Genomic DNA, 22598 nt, shown 5'->3' on the forward strand with positions numbered 1-22598 from the left:
CTTTTACCAAGTAACTCTGAATTAAAGAATTAAATGAGTCCCTCTGGTGTTTACAAGCTCATCGAGAAAGCTAGAGCTCTTGTGTCTGTTCAGACTTGCAAACAGGAAGATGATCATTTCAGATAACTAGCCCTCTTCTTTCTCTCACTGGAATCAAATGCCAATTATAACACTGCAGATTAAAGCAGGTATCATGACTGATTGTGGTTTTCCTGGCAATAACTTAGAAAGACTGATAAATTATTTGGCACTTTTCAGATATACAGGGTAGTTGACCATATCATGGTCAGCAGCTGAAAAATATGTGCACCTCATGACTTTGGGTGGCTGCAATCTGACAGGATATATGTGAAAATAGTTTTAATACTGAAGACTCTTTTCTTGAGAAGCTTCAGACAGTTCATGAGGTAGAAGACTGTAACACCAAGCTACAAGAGGTAGAAATTCAATTTCCCAGTTAGTAGCATAGCTACAGGCAAAGAGTATCTGTATGATTGATTACATACTGTTGGCTACCAACTGTTTCTGATGAAGGTCCAGTTCAGCTGTGATGTGCATAAGGTTCAAAAGCAACTCCATAACCAATTTTTTCCTTTTGTTTTGAGAATATTACTGAAGATGAGCAACAGGCAAAGTAAACAAAATGTTAACAAACCAGTTCTTTGAGAGGATTGATATCAAAAGGCAAAAGTGTGTGACAGGCACAAGATATTACCACAGGAAAACCTGGAGTGGGAAGATGCAAGGCAAAATATTTTGTATACTAAATAGGTCTTCTGAGTTATGTGAAAGAGAACAGTCTACATGAAAGAGAGATTATTCTTCCTCCAGGATGTGTCAACAGGGCAGATATTTGGCCAAGAGCAAAAATAATCATGGTTCAAAAGGTATCCAAATAGTATGTTCACTGATTATGTCCTGCACAGCTTCAGTGGCCACAGTACCCTGTATTTCCTGTGTCTCCAGAAGAATGTCACAGCTCAGCTATGATTAGGAGAAATCACAACAGACAGGATTATTGCAAGAAAATAACTACCTTGCTGCAGTATAAGGAAAAATTTCCTCTAGCCTTAGCCTCTCTTTTTTTAAGTTGAAGGGAGCAGACCTTGAACCCCTGTCCCAGTGATTTCTGAAGTTGTATAGAAAAAAATAAGAGGCAAAGCCTCTTAAGGAGGAAATGTGGTGTTCCAGGTTGCTCCACCCCAGGAGATTTAACAGGTCTGTGGAATCTGCATGGCCGTGGTTCAGCCAAACATTTAAACATGCACTTGAGCCCGTACCTACTTAGCAGTGCACTTAAGTATGTGCATTACTGCATAATGATAGATGGCTAAATCAGGGCCTGAGAGAGCCAATAATGTTCTGAATTTATCATGCTGTGGGGGCTGCCCTGCAGCCTGGAACCAAGTGACGGAATTAAAAATGGGAGAGAAGTACAAATGGGCTCAGTTAATAAGCTTAACGGCTTCATCCAAGGTGTAGGTCTAATAACTCACATGCTAGAAATAGCAGATAAGATTACACATAGTCCTTTGGCCTTAGTGACATTTTTCCGTAGGTCCCACTGCTGACACGTCACCGCTAATCTTGTTTTCCATTTCTAGAGAGTATTTTATAAATAATCATGTTGATTGTACAGCCAGCACAGTGACACAGCATCCAGCCGTTATTTTTAGTTAAGTGCTGAGCTGAATATTCTCTCAAAACAGAACAAAATAAACCCCACAGCTAGTCTTAGAAAGCTTCTTGTTAATACCTAGCAAGCCAGTTTGCTTACCCATTTAGCACTGCTTTTAGCGATGGTGAAATTTAAACTTAGTGATGACTAAATGTGCCATCACTAAAAAAAAATCACCTTTAGGAAAACAGAAATGTAGGATAAGAGTTAGCAGAAACCAAAGTTCTGGATTCTTCTATTCATTGCTCTACATGTATCTTCATAGACTATGCAGTGATATCCCACAAAACCAGCACGGAGCATTGTGAAAAATGTTTTGCTGCAGTTTGTTCAGATTAACATACAGGATTTTCTAATCCTACACTAGTAGCAAAATCTGCTTCTCTAGGCTGGCTGAATGAAAATAAAATTTGTATTGGATGGATTGATTACTTTTATGTAGACAAAAAATTCATAAAGCCTAACTTTATACTCATACAATGAAGAATCCGATATAATGCTGCCAAATCAGAAAACAGAACAAACCAAAAAAAGCAAGAAACAAAAAACCTGACAAGAATGTTCACTGTAGTTTCAATTTCTAGTCTTACAGATTGTGAAAACCTTAGCAGAGCACAGTGCTGTGAATGTGTTTTTACCATATCTTGATAAGATAAAGGATAATTTCTAGTAGTTATCTATTGCAAAGCATATTAGGACATCATATGTCACATGCTGAGTACAAACCAGAAAACAAAATCTGCTTTTAATTTTCATTTTAATTTTTCTAAATACTGTTCCTACCAGATAAACACCTATTGGACCTTGAAATATTGGCGTGGTTGTTCTTAGCCATGAAGTTGTGTTGTAGTCACAGCAAAGTGGAAAAAGACCGAATGGATGTAGGAGCTGAACTATAATGTCCACCTTTGTTAGTAGAATCGCATGTTTCAATACGGTTGCGTAATACAGCCCTAGCCAAATAGCTAGGGCCTTATACAGCTGAAATACTACAAGTATGCTAGGATCGGGTTACAGCTATATTCCACAACCATGATAAAACATACTTAGCTGGAACAGTGTAGCGGAGGTTCATTCTTATACTAACAAGATCACAACCTGACAATGGGGGAAAACCTGTCACACAGGATAGCATCTCCCAGCTACTGCGGTAAAATTCTAATGTAGGCACATTTCAGAGCCCAGGTTCATAGACCTGTGCCAATGCTATGAGGAACTTGAGATCTCTGCCCTGCTACGCTCTCAAAACCAGGACCATTATATAAAGCACCATGGTGGTTATCTGGAAGAGAGGGAAATGCACAGACTGAGAAGGTTGCAGCAGAAGGGTCCCAGAAGAACAAGTTATTTCCATTCCTTTAGGAATTTGACAAGTGCATGCCACAATTCCCCAGCTATTCTCTTATCCCACCAGCTCCAGCACTTTCGCCATGCGAGTTTTGTGTGCAAACCTGCTTTGTGGTAATGCAAAACCACCAGTCTCATAGGTACAGAGTACCTAACCCAGAGTGCACATGGGTAAAGCTTGGCATAATTTCTGAAGTGAGGACAGTCTCTCTTCTTTGCATAATGAACATCCTGTTTTCTCTTTATTCCTTCACCGGACAGCATCATATGTTGCTATAGATAGAGACAGTGATTATAAATGAAGCAGCATTGTAAAACAGAGAACAGAGATGAAAAAGATTATGAAATTTAATATACTATGTTAAAGTATTTGTCAAATCCTCAATGATATATTATACCAACACCATACCAATAATAAAGGATTAAGCAGGGTAACATTATTTGGGAAGAAAAAAACCCCAACAGAACACAACCTCCTTCTTATTTGCCTAATGAGGTCTTGTAAAATGTCAACGTTATTTCAGCAGCCATCAGTTACAAAATTCATACAACTCACACTTCAGAAATACATTTTTTTAATTAATAAAAAGGACAAACAAAGACAACAATAGCATATCCTGTAGCAATAAACTCTACTAATAGCTATACCCAGCATTTTCATATGCTACTACTTACAAGGAGAAATTCCCTCGCACAGTGAGGCTGCACTAATCTCACTTTGCTGCTAGCTGTATAGGAACTCATGACCTGTTTTTCAAGTGCGCTTGTTAAGACTGGACAGAAATTGGGTCATTGGCTCTAAACAGCCTAAATAGTTTAAACTGGCAGTTAAGCCAGCTGAACACACATGTGCCCACACACAGAGCAATAGTTTTTTGAAAAATACATTGCATACTTTGCAATGAAACTTTACTTACCAAAGATGTAGACCTATCAGGTGGTCCACAGCTTATGTGCATGCTCACAGGAGTGCTAGCCCGGCTGCCAGTAGTAGTCGTATCCTTGGGTTCTTGATGTTCTGGGACAGGCTCATACAAGCTGTCCATTGAGCCCTCCTAAAACACATTTAAACAGATTTTCAAAGGTGAACACTTGGAAACACATTGAAGTAACAGTAATTCAAAAAACAAGCAGTCTGTGTGATTTACAAAATAGAGTGATTTCCCCTCCCTGTCTTTTGAAGTCCTTTACTTACTTCTTTCTCTGAAATAGCATGTAGAGATTGATTATAGTAAGTACCCAAATGCTGGGGTTTACAGTATCATGGCTTAGATTCCACAGATTCACAGGGGAATAAATGTACACATAGCAAAATCTAATATTATCTGCTCATAAGGAGTAAAATCAGCTGTGTATATAAACCTGAACACTACATGAATATTTCTGTAAAAACTATAAATATGAAAATTTCTATAGAAACTATAAAAAATGTTTTCTAGTCTAGAAATTAAAGAAAACCCCTATTTTTTGCACTCAATTTTTTTAGCTGTATGCTATAATGCACATGGAAGTGTTCTTTTTCTCCAACCACTAAGAATATCAGCCTTTTAACAGAAACTAAGATTTTCACATTTATCCCACAACTCCAGGAGCCAGGATTACACACACACCACTATTACATAATTCAGGAGCTAAATGAAAGCAGATGGCAAAACTAAAAAAACTCTTAACTAATGATCCTAGATTTTAGATGTTGCCACTTTGATCTGCACTGAATATTTTCTCAATGAATTTTGATTACTGATTTTAACTGCACCAATTAAAGGATAAATCAAATTTATAGCAGTATGACTTACAGCAGTGCAAGACTATTGAAATTAACATGGTATATTATTATTAAAAAGCATTTGTTCCTCTAGTAGGGAAGATAAACACAGATGTATATCTGAAGTGATATTGTTAATATGTAAAATTTTACAGGCAATATTAATGACTGGTGAAACAGCAGTTCAAATATATGATTAATTTTTGCAAGCACAGTGTTTATCTATGGTTCTTTATTTGCTTCAGTCTACTAGAGTCTTGATAACCCAAGATAAACGTTGTAGGAGAAATATTAACCTGTTGAAAATACTCAAGTTATATACCAGAGTTTATTCCAGAGACTAAATAGCTAATGCTTCCTGGGAAAGTAGCACACGGCTTACAAAGCTCCCTACACACGGCTTGTGCTCCTAGCAGCCAGCTGAGCCTGTGTTTTGACAGCGACAGCCTTTATTCATAAGAATAGTATTTTTTCTTACTGTAACTATGTTGCCATGTAGACTTCCAGTCTGAAGTTGTGGATTGAGCACTTCTAGACAACAATCTTGTTGCACAGTTCCAGGATTATGCAATGTAACGTGTAACCATATCTTCTCCCTCAATGGCGAAAAGACTGATGAAGAGGTATTTAATGGAAGTGTAAAAGAGAATGTGTGTGAGAGAAAGGAGACAGAAAAGAGAGGACAAGGAAGACTGAAGGAAAAAAAAATAAGAGGACAGATGGGGAACAGAGGTGGGGAAAGAGAAGAAGAGGGGATAGACAACAAGAGAGTAAGGGAGAAAAGAGCATAAGGGGTTGCATATGGGAAGGAGTGCTCAAGAAGGAAAGGGAGGATGTAAGAAGGAGTTCAAATGAGAGAAAGCTCATGTGAGAGGGATGGAGTGCAACAGTGCAAGAAAGGGCAGGTGTGTAAGAAGAAGCAAGTATGTGAAAAACGAGCAAGTGCATATGAAAGGGCAAAGGCATGAGGAGTAGGAAATGCATAAAAATACTGAAAGTATGAGAAAGAGGATGCATACAAGAAGTAGAGCATATGAGAAACCATGAGTGCACACAAGAAAGAATACAAGAAAAAGTGAGTGCACAAGGAAGAGCGAGTACACAGAAGACAGAGCAGGTGAAGAGGAGAAAGGAAGAAGCAAGACAGGAAGGAAGAGAACAGGAACGTGAACATGGACAAGAAAGCGAGCAAAAGAGCAGAGGCATAAAAATGAGTGTATGCATGGAACAGTGTGTGAGACAGACCATGCAGAAATCGAGAAACAGTGTATAAAAAAGAGAATGTGTTGAAAAGTGCAAGAAAGAGATGGCATGAGGAAGAAAGTGAGCATGAGGGCGTGGGAAAGTGAGTGCACCGCTACAGTAAAGACCACAAGGTCACAGAAAGAGTGCAAGGTTGTGAGAAACAAAATGAAGGTGCAAGAGATCAGGCATGAGAGAGTAAGGGCATGGGAAAAGGAGTGGGGATGAGAGTGTACCAATGTCCAGAAAGAGCAAGTGTACAAGGAAAAGTCAGCAGGAATGAGAAAAGAGTGTGAGTGTGGCAGAAGGGGGTAAGAGAGAAAGGGTGAGAGAGAAGGAGCAAAAAAGCAAGGAGGAGCAAAAGCTAAACCAAGTGAGAAGGAGGGATGGTGAGATCAAGTGCGATAAAGAGGGAGGGCACAAAAGATACAAGGCCACAAGAAAGAGGGGACACTCCAGAAAGGGATTGCATAAGAAATAAAGAGGGAAACGGGAAACAACACAAGCAGAGGGAGTGCAGAGGGTGGTGAGGGGCAGAGAGATGAAGTGAGAAAGCAAGCATGGGGGTGTGAAAAGAATCAAGAAAATGGTTGTGAGAACGGGTGCGAGAGCTCAGGAATGTAGGCATATGAAAAATCAAGGGCATGAGAAAAATCAAGGGCATGAGAAAAGGAGAGGTCATAGTAAAGTATGCCTGCATGCAAGAAAGAGTGAGCGTGTGAGAAAGAAAGTGTTGGTGAGAGAGAGAATGAAACTGCAAGTTTGGGTGGAAAAGGGAGAGAGCACGCATGAGAGGGAATTATCACCAAAAGGAGGATGCTCTTGTGTGAAAGAGCAAGTGTGAGGGCACAAGAAGGGGTGGGTGCAAGAAAGCGCAAGGTTGAGGGCAAGAGAGCATGAAAGCACAAGAAAGCAAACACACAGGGAAGAGCAAGAGTGCAAGAAAGGCAAGAACATGAGAAAGGGCAAGTGCTTGAGAAAGGAAGTGTGCATAAAAAGTGCAAGCATACATGAGAAAGGGCACGAGAAAGGGCACAAGAAAGTGCACATGTGAAAGAAAACAAAGAGTGCAAGTGTCCTGGGTTCAGCAGTAGCAGTCATTTTTCTCCTTCTTAGTAGCTGTGCAGTGCTGCGTTTTCGACTTTCAGCCTGGGAACAGCCCTGATCACACCAATGTTTTTAGTTGTTGCTCAGTAATGTTTACTCTGACCAAGGACTTTGTGAATCTCATGGTCTGCCAGGGAGGAGGGGAAGCCAGGAGGAAGCAGAGACAGGACACCTGACCCAAACCAGCCAAAGAGGTATTCCATACCACAGCACGTCATGCCCACTATATAAACTAGGGGAAGTTACCTGGAAGGGCTAGATTGCTGATCGGATCGGGCTGGCTATTGGTTGGCAGGTGGTGAGCAGTTGTATTCTCTTCCCCTGTTATTTCCCTTATCATTATTATTATTGGTGGCAGCAGTAGTGATTTGTGTTATATCTTAGTTACTGGACTGTTCTTACCTCAACCCGTGGGAGTTGCAGTCTTTCAATTCTCCTCTGCATCCCGCTGGGAGCGGGGGTAGGAAGGGGGGTGAGTGAGTGAGCGGCTGCATGGTTCTGGGTTGCTGGCTGGGCTTAAACCATGACAGCAAGAAAGAGAAAGAGAATGTAAGAAAGAAAGAAAGAATGTTCTGGGAGAAGATGGCACAGAAAAGAAAGCAGGCGTGAGGAAGCAAGCATGAGGGGATGAGAAAAACAGAGTGCAAAGGTGCAAGAAAGGGTGTGAGGCCACAGGAAAGGGCACAGTGGTGTTAGGAAGCACTGGCACAAGAAAGGATGTGATGGGCTGAGAAAAGGAGCAGGCACAGCTTTTGAAGCCCCTTGCATCAGAAGTTTTATGGGAAAAAATATCCTAGCTCAGATCTAGAAGACAATAACTGTATGCAGCTCTTTTCTTTGCACGACATTATTGTCATGGTATGCAGAGACTAGATCCATCAAAAGGCCGAAAGACGAGTATTTAGTAATGCAGTCATGTCATTCTCCAGCTCAGTGTTTACATAGGAATTCCTGTGTTTAGTGATATGATACCAATCCAGCTAAAATGAACAAGGAATATATGATGATTACACGGGAAGCACTACAAAACTCAGCCACTCAGATCACTCCTGCTCACACTACACATTAGAGGATGGTCTTTCCACATTCAGGTAAACCCTTTTCATTAAAACACATATTTTTAAGTCAAATCAATTTCTAAGTAGCATCACATCCCAAAACCTATAGCAGGATTAACATCTTTCTATTTACTTTATGGATTCTTTCCATCTAATTAATAATTTATCTGTTACACCACTTTTACTAATACTTATTTTCTCTCCATCCTGCACCATAGAAACATTAGTTTTCAGTGCCAAGGGCTGTTTCAGTTTATAACATTAGAAGTAATATATTTTACATTGTGATAACAGCACAACTTTGAACCAACTATCAAAATAAAATATATAACTAGTTCAATGCTACTGAAAATCACTAAGACAATTAGACTTTCACTTGGTACTTAACTTTATGTTTTATTAGCAAAATTGATAGTTAGCAAGCTACTATATGGAAGAGAAATAGACAAATAAAAAGTATCTTAATTGGCTCAAACCCTAAGATCAGAGTTGAACTTAAAAAACTGATCTGAGCAACCCTGTGATTAGAAGTGTTGTGCCCTTTCTCTACTGCCCTTCTTACACAGGGTCAGTACCTCCTAAGTATATGAAATTCTTCCCTGACTTCATTAGTTCCATTACTAATGCCACTGCTCACTGCCAAAGAAGGTAGGATCTAGTCTTTAATTATTGTCTTACATCTTTCATGCTCCCCACATGCACTTTCTTTTGGAGACTTTATTGAAATTCAGCTTTTCTTTGAAACAGAAATACATCTGGCTGCATCTCTCAGTAAATGAAATGATGGGCAAGAATGAACCAATGTACTGTAATATGATCATCTACACTGGTTCCTCCTGCCAGAATAGTCCCTGACCCCCACTTATATTGTGTCAACACAGGCATCCAAATGACTCCTTGGGACAGTTGTTGAAACACCATCAAAACCATATTTGACAGGGAGGTTGCATGCAGCTACCTTGTTTTGGGGGTTTGCTAGAACAGACACAATCTTTGTGCGCCAGGGAGGCTCAATATCTGAACATGTTCCTGGATGTTCATACTTTATTAATTGGAGTCTCTGTAGAAAAATATCTGAAAAGCCTGTTACTGGGGCTAAGTACACAGCCATGGTCAAAGATTGATTCATCTAATGAGAAACATCTGCTGCTTCCAGGAGTAAATGCTGCCAAACCAGTAAAAGTATCCTCTGCCATAAAAAGAGGGTAACTCAGGACAGGATTAACTGGTAGTGTTCTGGGTGAATTGGTGCTAAACCCAGTGTGTATATCCTTGATATTAGAGAATTGATTCAGGAAAATAATGCAAGAAAAATATTCTACCTTAATGCAAGGACTTCAAGATTCAGTAATATATTTTATTTCTCAGATGTGTGGGTTGCTGCCATTTATTAGGCAGGATATCAAAGCAGATGGTTTGGTGACAATTTCTTGCGATTGCATACAGAAGCAATGTTTGATTTACACACCTCTTTGTATATTGTCTGTAATATAAAGAGTATTGTTCTGATTTAATTGTCTGACAAGCTAAGCACCGTAAGATAGAAAATACACTGCAAATTTGGAGTCTAAGGTTGACCTTTTAGCATAATATGCCTACAAAAGAAGGGGCACAAATGATAGGATGTTTATCCTATGGTTTTGGAAATGGACAAGGGACACAAGGTTTTGAAGGCAAATCTAATTTGCCTGAAAACCCCTTGAGACCAAGGCAATGAACCAGTGCAAAATTAATCTCAGTTGAGAACCCAAATCATTCTGAAGTCAACTCAGAATACAAAGTACTGCTGGAGAAACACCTCAAGCTGGAGCACTCATACTAGGAGATCAAAGGGCTCCAGGTGGCAAGAGAGTGAAGTAATTTCTGTCACCTCTCTGGGAAGGGCAGAGTCTACCCCAGGCTCCACAAGACCTTACCACTACCTTGTGACTCTTAAAAGTCTTCATCCCCCATGTCACCACTTGCTAGACTGGCCCTAGAGAGACACGTGTCTCTTATGCTAGGTATATGTCTCAGTGTTATGGACAGGTATGAAAGCAAACCCACAAAGAGTCAAATCCAAAGGCATAAGCTGATGTTGCTTTAGCTACCATAGTGTTCCACTATGGATCTGCAACTCTGGTTCTATTCTGTTTTTAAAGAGAATATTTTTGCTATTCTCTCAGGCTATAGCTTACTTCAGTCACTGTACTCAGTAGGGTAGAAAACTAGGGTCTGAGCTATAAACCAATGCATTTTAAAAATATATGCATATGTAAACACACACACAAGCATACACTTGTTGCAGTGTGAAATCTTGTCAGTCAGTCTACATGAGGAAAATGCTTCCATCAGAATACTGTTTTTTTGGACAGGTTTTTTTTTTTTGTGTTCATACTCTAACTTCACTTCCACGATTTCAGGATTAGCAGTTACTCTAGATGTTCACTTGATGTGGCTATTTGCATCTACTAGGGAACTGTCTCCTCTAGTGTCTTTAAAAGTCTTTTTTAAAGCCTAAATATTTTATTGCTGTGCATTATTTCTGGCTTGACTGTCTTGAGGAGAAAAATATCCTTATATTGATACTTCAACCACTTTGTTGCCAGCTTTTTCACAGTCACGGGCCAACAGAGCAAAAGTAGCTGTACATACTTGATCACTAGCTCATTTCCAAGCTAGAAAATCTGATTACAGGAAGAAACTTCACTGTGGCAGACGCACAGGGCTCTGAGTTTTATGAAACACACTAGCAACCTAGGAATTAGCTTTAGATCTTGATAACTTGTGAGGTGTTTTGCTAGGTGCTCAAAAGACTACCAAAGAGGACAGAATGGCTTTCCTGTCAATCTTGTAAAGAATGGAGTTTATCTTCTTAGCAGCAATCTTTAAACAGAACTAATTATTTCATTACAGAAACTATCATTGCACTAGCTTTCACTTGTCTGAACCATCCATTATTACTGCAGTGATTACCTCTCTCACAGAAACTCCAGTTGCTGCGCACCCAGTTTAACAGAGAAGCTGCAACTTGACCTACTCTCACCCACACAATCTACTTCACATCTTGTCTAAATCCTGACTTGTCAAATGATACAAGGCTCAACACCTTTTTAAAAAGTGAACAGAAAGCAAGAAGCTGCTCCAATGGAACAACAAAAAAATACTGATGAACAGTTCTGTCCTAAAGAACTTCTGAAACTGGTATTTTCAAGCTGTCACAGATTGTACCACAAAGCCATTGTTAAATTTGAACAAATACACAGGTGTTCACATTAAACTATGACCAAAAGTGTGATTGAATTCCCAGAGAACTCTTTTTTATGAGTGACTCCTATTACAGAATCCCAAAATAACACTGGGTTTTACTGTAAGTACTCCAAAACAGCTTTTAATCCTTATGATCTGGAGAACACCAGTAGTGCCCACTAAGACAGGATTAGGTATCAGGAAGAACTGTTTAGACAAAGCAGCTCCCCTATTTGAATTTGTGTCAGTGCAGTTTGAATATTGATTTTTATTGTTCTTTCTAAACATACGAGGAAGAAATACTATACATCTGGACAAAAGACAAAAAATGGCAAACATCTACTCTTCTGTTTAAATACAGCAAATATACTAATCTAATTACCATTACTAATACTGAACATTGCTATTGGCAGATGGTTAAGCTCTGAAAACAGAAACGGTTTCCTTGGATTTCCTACCCTGACTTATTGTTCATTCTGAACTGTTGTCTTGGGCCAAAGAAAGAGTGTAAAAACAATAGAAAAGAAATGGGGGAAAAAAACCCCAAACCCTGAAGAGGGTCTTAAATCAACTCCTCTGTCTGTGAATAAATATTGCCATATGAATGGTGTAGCTCTGACGACTATGTATTCATGCTTGGCTTATAGAAAACTAATGGCTGAAAAATTCTAGCGGTCCTTCCAAACTACATAAAAAGGAAAAAAGATGCTATTATGTAAAACACCCCTATCCTAAAACAAATTATAGAATACATATATTTAGTAATTTTAACATATATATGAGTTCTTTTCTGTGTTAGGGTCAAATGCTTCATGTTTAAATCTGCATATTTTACAATAGTCACACATTGTGCAGAGTACATTTGTTATATGATTCTGCTTTACCTTATTTTTACTGAATCGTATTTTGCTATATATAATTTCTCATACATAAACTCTTTCATCTATGCTAGAGAGATTCACTGTTATTGTGCAACCTTTGTACAGTTTGTGATACAACATCTTGATTTTTTTCCATCGAAACACACCCACCAGTTCAAGTTACCCATTTAGCAACCCACGAAAAAATATGTGTGTGCACACTTACCAGAGAAAAACAGAAAAGATTCATATTGGTATTGAGATCCGCTCCAGCACCCCAAAGTTCTGCCCCACGAACTCCTGCCGCACAATGCAGCTTCTTCTCGCTCTCCCAGCTGTTTGTACATTTCTCCCTGGAGATTACTGCAAGATAAAATCCCTGCAATAATCCACTGGATTCAGAGCCCATTATCAAATGAGACAGGCTTCCCCAGGCCAGCACAAACTCTTTCTGAATTAAAGAACGATGTTTACCAACAAAACAAAAGCATGGTCTGAATGATTATGATAGACTCAGGAAATGCTCCCGCAATCTGCTGTTTTCATTTAGTTTATCATCTAGCAGAAATAAAACTCTGTCTGCCTAAGACCACTGGAAAGTACAGCTAACTCCAAGGCAAATCTTCTCAGCTTACTCAGATTATCAAAAGACACACAGAAATTCTTGGAAAATGGTGATTTTGTATGCAGATTTATTAATTTACAAAATTCAGTAATTATTGTTGACTGCATTTTGCATGGAAACATCTTTCTTAGGGACCTTGGAAAAGAAACCTGTGGGCCACAAACTATTTAAAATAAAGAAAAAATAACTGCTCCCAAAACCTCACATTCTGGGTCTGTACATTAATGAATAATTACCAAACTGGTGTCTAACCTGTTGACTGCTTTATGATGCGGATCAGGATTAAACAAATTCTGCTATTAGAAAACATGGCAAATATTGAAATTAAAAAAAAAAGAGAGTATTCAGAGCTGCTTTATGGGTTATAATGAGAAGTATTGTAGTGTATATGGACAGCCAGCTAAGGGATAAACAATTGAAAGAAAAAATCAGCAGCCTATGTCACTAAGTGGTATAAATCAGTAAAACTCCCTCTTCTGTAGGGGAGTAGAAAAGCTTGAAGAAGAAATAATGCTAAAAGCACTGTGACTCTCAAGTTGTTGATTATGATTTGCTTGGAATTAGTCTGGTTTTGGAATAATATTGTCTCCTAAACCACAATAAATTTCCCACAGCTCTTATTTAAATGTTATACTATTTGTTTATGTGAATAAACAGCAGCCAGTACCAAAGGCATAAGCTGAAATTCACCACAACTGGAGAGCTAGGGTCATTTTGTGACCATGATCTTGATTTTCTTTCTTTGGGCCCAGAGCACATTACAGTGGGGTTGTCTAGATAACCTCTGAAGGTCCCTTCCAATCTGAATTACTCTGTGATTCTATGATTTGTAGATGTGAAGCATCTCTTTCATTGCTCATACTTCTGACTATTTCAGTTTATTCTAGTAATTCTGCAGTTTGGTCCCGCACACCAGTGACTTCGAAATATCTATATTTTGTCAGGACAAATACAAACCCAAGCAAGGCTCACACAAAAGCATTCCAAAAAACACCAGGAGACAGATAATATTCAAGTTTAAAAGGAAAAGATCTTTAGTTTGCACTTTTCCTATTTACCATGAAATATATAAAAGTCTTCTTTGAAGGCTTTTACCAGGCTTTCTTTTCAGTTATTATTTCATGTTGGTTTCACATAGTAGAAGAGCAGCGCTGGTTAGGAAGAGCTTAATGAAAAATGTTACAGTTTGTAGATGCCAATTAACAACACACTTCTCATTTATTTGTACAAACTTCAGGAACAGAAACAGATTTTGTCAATTACCACCTAACAACACTTTCCTAATGTGATTATACAAAAATAGACATCTGAGAGGCCTACCTCACCACAGATGGGCTTGCACTTGCTTTGTGGCTCACTTGCTAGTTTCCTCGTGAAGGAGCAAGTTCTTACCCTTCCTGTGCCTCAGGTTCTCCAGGTGGAAAAGCTGAAATAACAGCATTTAATAACAGCTGAAATAACCTCATTTGTGAAGTACTATAAAAGTAATGATCAAAAGCACCTTGTCCCAGCTATGGCAAATTCCTTTTATATTTTATTTTATTTTATTTTATTTTATCTTTTTTGAATGGCTGCTTGCAGTCATATCTATCTGGAAAACTCCAGGAAGACTGAAATGCTAGGAAAATGACAAGATCTAATAAGGAACGAACACCTAGGTAACTAGGGGGGATGTGTTTTTTCATTCAGACTTCTTTAACCTCTGGATTTTGAGTTTTGGCTTTTGAGGGGGTTTTGCTAAGCATACTTACTCTGAAGCCTTTAGTAGGAAGTTTCTTAATTTTATACCACAGATTCTCAAGGTAAGAGTAGCTAGGAAACCAAAGCTCTTGCACTGAGCTATTCAGTTTTCATTTTGCTTACATTTCTAGACATACAAAATATAGGAGAGGATATAATAAGAGAAAAGAGAATAATAAGAAAAAAGATAAAAAGCAGCTGTATCGTCAGCTACAGACATACATATATGTAGGAAGGCAAAAATGCACAGCTGTACAAGACAACTTTTTGTGAAGAAGGATAAACGTTCATCTGGAAACTTTCTAGGGCATTGGGCCAACTCTTATTTCAGCTGTTCTTGCTTTACCATTTGGATGGGCACATTTTATCACATCAGGCGTGAAATCTCATGAGCTAGGCATTATTCCATTGAATTACATTGGGAAAACCAGACATAAGTATTTTGCAACTACAGAGGTGGAGATTGAAACTGGAGTCATACTGGAATTGGTTGCCCAGGGAGGTTGTGAGTGCTCCATCCCTGGCAGTGTTCAAGGGCAAGTTGGATGAAGCCTTGGGTGGGATGGTTTAGTGTGAGGTGTCCCTGCCTATGGCAGGGGGGTTGGAATTAGATGATCTTGAGGTCCTTTCCAACCCTAACTATTCTATGATTCTATGATACTATGGTTTGGACTCTGTGGGCATGCTTCCTGAGTGCAGGCCACAGATAGCTTACCTGATTTCCTTCATTCTCCAAAAGGCAGACCTCCAGCACTCAATTGCTCTCATTTCATATCCTGGTGCATTCATCCCTTTGTTTCCAGCTGTATCAGCTCTCTGCATCTATCTCCCAAAGGCATTATGGTGACAGTAACTGTGTGAAAGCTATTCTAGTCAGTTTTAAAATGTTCAGTTAAAATATCCAACTTGAGAAACAGAGAAATTTAGCCCACTCTGATTTTCTTTCTGCTGGGCAAATAGCTGTACAAGGAATAGCCTTCAGTGAAGACTTTGGATCCCAAAGCACTGCTGCAGATATTCTAGATGCAAGCCACTAAGACCCTAAGACTAAAGACTGCAAATTTGTTATTACATGGTTTTGAGTACTTTCAGTGTTAAGACTCCTTTTATGAAAAAGTAACAGTTTAGACCTCTACTAATTCACTGATATAGTTATCTGTAAGGGTCAAGTTTGTTGGTAGACCTAAACTATAGATGACATTACCTATCAGGCTCCAGTCCTAGACTAATGGATAAATTACAAACTGTGGGGAAACACCTACTATAATAATTAAAATAAGATGCAATTGCTTATGAATGGTTGATCAGGATAATACAAATAATACAGGATAATACAAAAGTCAGCAAGAGTTCTTGTCTCTTGATATCACAGATCTCTGTGTAAAGATTCTGAACTTTGAAAATACTTTAAAAACCCCAGTAACTAAGTAGAAAAAAATTGAAGGTAACATCAGTGTTGTGATATCTATGTACATTTTATCTGATATAGATAGAACAATTTGCCGCAGCAGTAGCATATCAGAACAAAAATCCACTCTGTAAAAAAGGTATAGAAATCAAATTTACCAGACAGGAAATACTCAAACCTTCACATCCTAGCTCTAATTTTACACTACCATTAGCATTTAATTCTATTTCCTCACTGCTACATGATTTCTACATGCTTGTGCTGTACAATCTTGCAAGTAGTTTGAACACATTAGTAAAGAAAGAATGAGGCTTTGATATATTGAGTTTTGCATTCCTGCATTATGAACGAGATGGTCGAATTTGAAATCCCCAGGACAGTGAGAAGAGCGTGTAGCAAGCTCACTGCCCTGGACTTCACAAGAGCAGACTTTGGCCTCTTCAGGAGCCTGCTTAGTAAGGTTCCATGGGATATAGCCCTGGAGGGCAGGGGGGCCCAAGACTCTTGGTTGATATTCAAGGATCACCTGCTACAAGCTCAGGAGTGCTGCATCCCAACTAGAAGGAAGTGCAGCAGAAGGGCCAGGAGACCTCCTTGAATGGATAAGGAGCTGCTGAGGAAAATTCAAAGGAAAAAAGAGGCTTATAAAAAATGGAAGCAAGAACAGGCTGCCTGGGTAGAGTACAGGAATGTTGTCCGGGAAGCTAGGGACCAGGTTAGGAAGGCTAAGGCCCAGTTAGAATTAAACTTAGCCAGGGATGTTAAGGATAATAGGAAGGGATTCTACGGGTACGTAGCAAATAAAAAACAGACTTGGGACAACATAGGCCCCCTGAGGAAGCTTTCGGGAGAACTGGCTACACAGGATTTGGAGAAGGCTGAGGTTCTGAATGACTTCTTTGCCTCGGTCTTCACTGGCAAAGGCTCTGACTGCACCACCCAGGTCTTAGAAGGCAGACGCAGGGACTGTGAGAATGAAGACCTTGGGCCCACTGTAGGAGAGGATCTGGTTCGAGACCATCTTAAAAATCTGAACACGCACAAGTCCGTGGGACCTGATGGAATCCATCCGTGGGTCCTGAAGGAGCTGGCGAATGAAGTTGCTAAGCCACTGGCCATCATATTTGAAAAATCATGGCAGTCAGGTGAAGTTCCCGACGACTGGAAAAAGGGAAACATAACCCCCATTTTCAAGAAGGGGAAAATGGAAGACCCGGGGAATTACAGACCAGTCAGTCTCACCTCTGTGCCTGGTAAAATCTTGGAGCACATTCTCCTAGACAGCATGCTAAGGCACATGAAAAACAACAAGGTGCTTGGTGACAGCCAGCGTGGCTTCACTAAGGGGAAATCCTGCCTGACCAATTTGGTGGCCTTCTATGATGGGGCTACAGAATTGATGGACAAGGGTAAAGCAGTTGACGTCATCTACCTGGATTTGTGCAAAGCATTTGACACTGTCCCACACCACATCCTTCTCTCTAAATTGGAGAGATATCAATTTGATGGATGGACCACTCGGTGGATAAAGAACTGGCTGGATGGCCGCACACGAAGAGTTGTGGTCAGTGGCTCGATGTCTGGCTGGAGACCGGTAATGAGTGGTGTCCCTCAGAGATCGGTGTTGGGACCGGTCTTGTTTAACATCTTCATCGCTGACATGGACAGTGGGATTGAGTGCGCCCTCAGCAAGTTTGCCGATGACACCAAGCTGTGTGGTCCGGTTGATACACTGGAGGGAAGGGATGCCATCCAGAGGGACCTTGACACGCTTGTGAGGTGGGCTGATGCCAACCTTATGAAGTTCAACCACGACAAGTGCAAGGTCCTACACCTGGGTCGGAGCAATCCCAGGCACAGCTACAGATTGGGCAAAGAAGAGATTCAGTGCGGCCCCGTGGAGAAGGACTTGGGGGTGCTGGTCGATGAGAAAATGAACATGAGCCGGCTTCAGTGTGCGCTCGCAGCCCAGAAAGCCAACCGTATCTTGGGCTGCATCAAAAGGAGCATGACCAGCAGTCGAAGGGGGTGATCCTGCCCCTCTACTCTGCTCTTGTGAGACCTCACCTGGAGTATTGTGTGCAGTTCTGGTGTCCTCAACATAAAAAGGACATGCAACTGCTGGAACAAGTCCAGAGGAGGGCCACGAGGATGATCAGGGGACTGGAGCACCTCCCGTATGAAGATAGGCTGAGGATGTTGGGGCTGTTCAGCCTGGAGAAGAGAAGGCTGCGTGGGGACCTCATAGCAGCCTTCCAGTACCTGAAGGGGGCCTATAGGGTTGCTGGGGAGGGACTCTTCATCAGGGACTGTAGTGACAGGACAAGGGGTAACGGGTTAAAACTTAAACAGGGGAAGTTTAGATTGGATATAAGGAGGAAATTCTTTCCTGTCAGGGTGGTGAGACACTGGAATGGGTTGCCCAGGGAGGCTGTGAGTGCTCCATCCCTGGCGGTGTTCAAGGCCAGGTTGGATGAAGCCTTGTGTGGGATGGTTTAGTGTGAGGTGTCCCTGCCCATGGCAGGGGGGTTGGAACTAGATGATCTTGAGGTCCTTTCCAACTCTAACCATTCTATGATTCTATGATTCTATAATGCACTTCATAACTGAGATCATTAGGTATCCTTGGGCTTCTTAGGAGACTGGGTTTTAGCTGTGTATTCCCAGTATGTGGCAACCCATAATCTAGCCTGGCATACAAGCAGTTAAGGTTGAAGCATGATTCAGGTACTCACAATTCAGCCTTAGCTCCAGGCTCGTGGCCCTATGAAAGCCATCCTACTGGTGCAGCCTCATCTGTCACTGGAAGAGCTCATAAGCAGAGCTGTGCAATTCACAGATTCCTCTGGTTTTCTGAATAAAGGAAAAATAATGTATTTGTAATTGGTAACATGGACACATTTCAGTAAATCTGGAACAAATATTTACCCCTATTTTCTTTTCCCTTCTTTTTTCCTCCCACAGCATATCTGTCCTTCATGAAAATGTACATCTTCTTCTCCTCTGATCACCATCTGTATGTCCTCTGAGCATCTTCATACACATAAAAATCTAAGAGCAACCATACTACTACTTAATACAGTATGAGTGTCAAATTATATGCTAAATAGTCACATTTCTCTATTCACTCCACATAAAAGGCTGAATTTTTACTCTGTCATGAGCTCAAGGTAAACATTGCCACTATGCTCCACAGGATATCCTGGTGGAAAGTGGGAGATTCAGAAGGCTTCTTGGGTCTCCCATTTCTTTAGGAAGAGACTGTGTATCTTCTTGCAGCCGGTGCCCACTCAATACACCACATGCTCTCTAACATGTGAAAGCAACCATGCAGATGGCACACTGGATAAAATCCCTGCCTCACTTCACCTCCTTCTGTTCCTTTATAATATGAGATGACAAAGCAGTTCTGGGCAGAATGCTTTCCTTTTTGACCCACAGCCTCTGACCTAGTGCTCTATGAGAAGTCACTATTTGAAACTAGGAAACTGCTGTTGTAAAATAAGCTTAACATTTCTTACCATGAACACCCCCTGAAGATACTCCAAATGGTAAAAAGCCCAGTTTCAGACCACAAACACATAGAAACACAGTAATATCTTGGAGGCAGAGCTACTAACGTTTGATATTCTTCAATCAAATGTTCCAGTCACTGGCTCTAAATTACATCTACTTAATAGTTTGGAAAGGACTCATGAAGTACCAACTAAAAATCTGATTATTTAAACGTTATTGATTTTTCTTTTTTTTTTTTTTTTTACTTTTAAATTCTGCTTCAATTTGGAGACAGCTTCTTCATTTCCTCCTTTTACATTCAGCAGCTAATTCAAAATTAGCAAGGGAAAAGCTTCACAACCCCCTTCACCCCTGCCAAATTGCAGTATTCCATTCTTCTTTTGAAAAGACAATTTTACAGACGCAATGATGAGTTGAACGCAGCAGCTTTTACACCTTTGAAACAAGGATTTGCAACAGAGTTTAGCTTAGTTAAAAATTTTAAGCTCACTCAGCGTAAATAGCCATAACATTTATTTCAGCCGAGAAAATGAACCAAGTAAAGACACAAAGAGACAATATTCTGTAACTCATAACTGAACAGACAAATTAAATGCTTTTGCAGTTTCCAGAATACCACATAAGGTCTGTGCCTATCAAAGTCACTGTCAAAATTCCTATCAAATTCAGTGCAATCAGAATTTCATGTGCCTTCTCCTGCTGACTGACCACATTTAATCACAACATCATAAAAGCACATGATGTTTTATAGGTGTTTCCTATACTATAACATTTCCTATATTGTAACATCCAGGAATGCCTTGAAGTTAGCATTCTTTTTAGAATAAATAATCTGATTGTTCTTTCCCTTCTTTTCCAGAACATTTACATTATTTTCCATAGCAGTTATATTTTAATCAAAGGAAAAACTGCATCTTTGTTCTAGAGAGAAAATTTGTATTTCCCAAATGGAACAGCCAAATCCTCTGCTCTATAATTTTACTTAAACTCAGTGAATCTGTCCCACACATTCTTTATTGCTATCTAGCACTATACTGCAATTTAGAGTGAAAACTGCTAACTTCTATCGTCAGGCCAATTTATGTATTATCAGACAAAACTGATGTCTACGGTGAATTATGGGTATAGGAGTCATTATCTTCCAGGAGCACCTTGAAAACGAGATGTCTAATCTCAATAATGTAAGTTTCCTGGTTAAATAAATCCCCTGTGCTTAGTAATTCTATGCATTTATTGAAAAGATGTCACATCCCTCCCCCCACCTCCTTGGACTTTAAAAAATACTTTAAAGCCTCAAGGGGGTTTGAATCCTCACTAAACAGAATTGATTTCTGTACTTACTACTTAGTATTCTTAATCACACAGTTCATGCATATTTGTTATGCAATGGATTGGGAAATTCAAAGGACCAGCCTGTGTTGCAAACATTTAGCTTCCCATCAGCTCATTTGCCTTTTACTTTGGTGGCTTTTTTTAATATCAAGATGACAGTCTTATTGAACACACCCTGCTTGAAACAGCTCCAAACAATCAGCGCTGCCCTCTCAAGTTTGTAGCCACCCAGGCCTTGTGTGAGCATTTCAGAACAGAACTCTGAAAGGCCAGCAGAGGTTTTCCAATCCACTCTGCAAGAAAGATTGCCCCTCCACTTTTGCCTACACAAATTCAGGTTAAGGACTTCAGTCATCTATTTTTACCTTGATCTAAGAGCCTGATCCAAAGCTAAATTAAGCCAAAATAATCTATCTATTGATCTGAGCACTTCTGGCAACTTAATTCAGAGTTCCTCTACCAATTTATACATTAAGTTGCATATAGCCTGAGGACATCTTTCTAACTTAACTTGTAGACCCTGCCTGTGGCCATAAGCATCCTCTCTTGCTCCCACTCACAGCCTTGCTTCAGGAGATACCCACAGATGGCTGCTGACAGCACCAAGCTCCAAGTGAAAAAGAAAAATTCAGCCGGCTCACACAGCCCCCTGCACCTAGAATAGTAGCCTCTGAGCAGAATGTACTATTTTGTCCGTACCACCATCTTATCTGCAGTTTTCTGAGCTGGAGCTGGTTCCGAGACAGCTAATTCAGACTCACATCTGCCTTTATTTGTAGATGCAACAGAGATTAAAAACATTCTTAGTCCTTCAGGAGTCTCTGTTGAGACTTGGGTCCCGTCTCTGCTCTCACTCTCATACAAACCAGGAATAACTTACTGGAAGACAGTGAAGCCACAGCAGTATCTAAAATAGAAAAACTAAAGCCTAACAATTTCATGGGTGAGCTCCTGGCTTATGTTTAAATTTTGTTATCAGGTCTCACCTTTTCAGAAATCAAAATTAGGGACTCAGAAATTCCCCATTCCATTTTCATATATCTCAGGGATCCTTAGCTGATTTAGATACGTACTTAATGCTCACAGCCTGTTATTTTACAAATCATTCAAATAAATTCTGCTGTACAAGCATGACGCCTTGACCACACTAATTCAAAGTTAGATTCAGTAGCTTTTTAAATCCATCTTCCTGACAAAAAAGCAATTCTTTTATGCAACCAGAGAAAACCAGCAATCCATTAAAGGCTATACAGTTGCTGTTCTGTAGAATAAAGATTTTCTCTAACACTAAAGATTTTCTCTAACACTCTGCAACTTAAGTTTTGATCTGTACTTAGTAGAATAAGGAGCTAAAACCTAAAGTTTTAGCCAAGTTCTGAAGTGTGAGCACCAATGCATTCAGTAAGTACAAAATTTGCTGGAAAGACAATGTTCCAAACACTTTAAGGCAGCGAATATAGCCATGAGCTGGAATCAACCACATAAAATAGTTCATGTTGCAGCAAGAAATAGATGCTGCTACAGAGAGCACTTCTCAGCTTACTGTTTTACACAGTTTGTCAGCTCCATGCTCTTTGGACAGATCCTTTATATTCTTTGGAATTAACTCTAGATAGCCCTTAGTTGACGCATAGTAGCAAAGCTTCATATTTTTCATGTGAGCTACGAGGGCTCATCCAGTGTCACCAGTTA

General features: G+C 39.9%; 1 protein-coding gene and 1 long non-coding RNA gene across 2 annotated transcripts in view; both read right to left on the reverse strand.

The window, feature by feature from the left end:
* The window catches only part of SAMSN1 (SAM domain, SH3 domain and nuclear localization signals 1), an 80993-nt gene extending 76975 nt beyond the window's left edge, over positions 1–4018 (reverse strand). The window contains exon 1 of the mRNA XM_065676726.1: positions 3943–4018. Within this exon, the coding sequence (XP_065532798.1) occupies positions 3943–3984 (42 nt within the window). The 5' untranslated portion in view covers positions 3985–4018. The remainder of the gene's footprint in view (positions 1–3942) is intronic.
* An 8554-nt stretch (positions 4019–12572) lies between these two features.
* Positions 12573–15442, reverse strand: LOC136013205 (uncharacterized). The gene is made up of 3 exons (XR_010612189.1): positions 15366–15442; positions 14231–14336; positions 12573–12648 (listed from the first exon to the last, which is right to left on the reverse strand). It is a non-coding gene; the product is annotated as an uncharacterized LOC136013205 (long non-coding RNA).
* Positions 15443–22598: the final 7156 nt, after the last annotated feature.

The sequence above is a fragment of the Lathamus discolor genome, chromosome 4 (genome assembly GCF_037157495.1).
Source record: "Lathamus discolor isolate bLatDis1 chromosome 4, bLatDis1.hap1, whole genome shotgun sequence".
Lineage (NCBI taxonomy): Eukaryota > Metazoa > Chordata > Aves > Psittaciformes > Psittacidae > Lathamus > Lathamus discolor.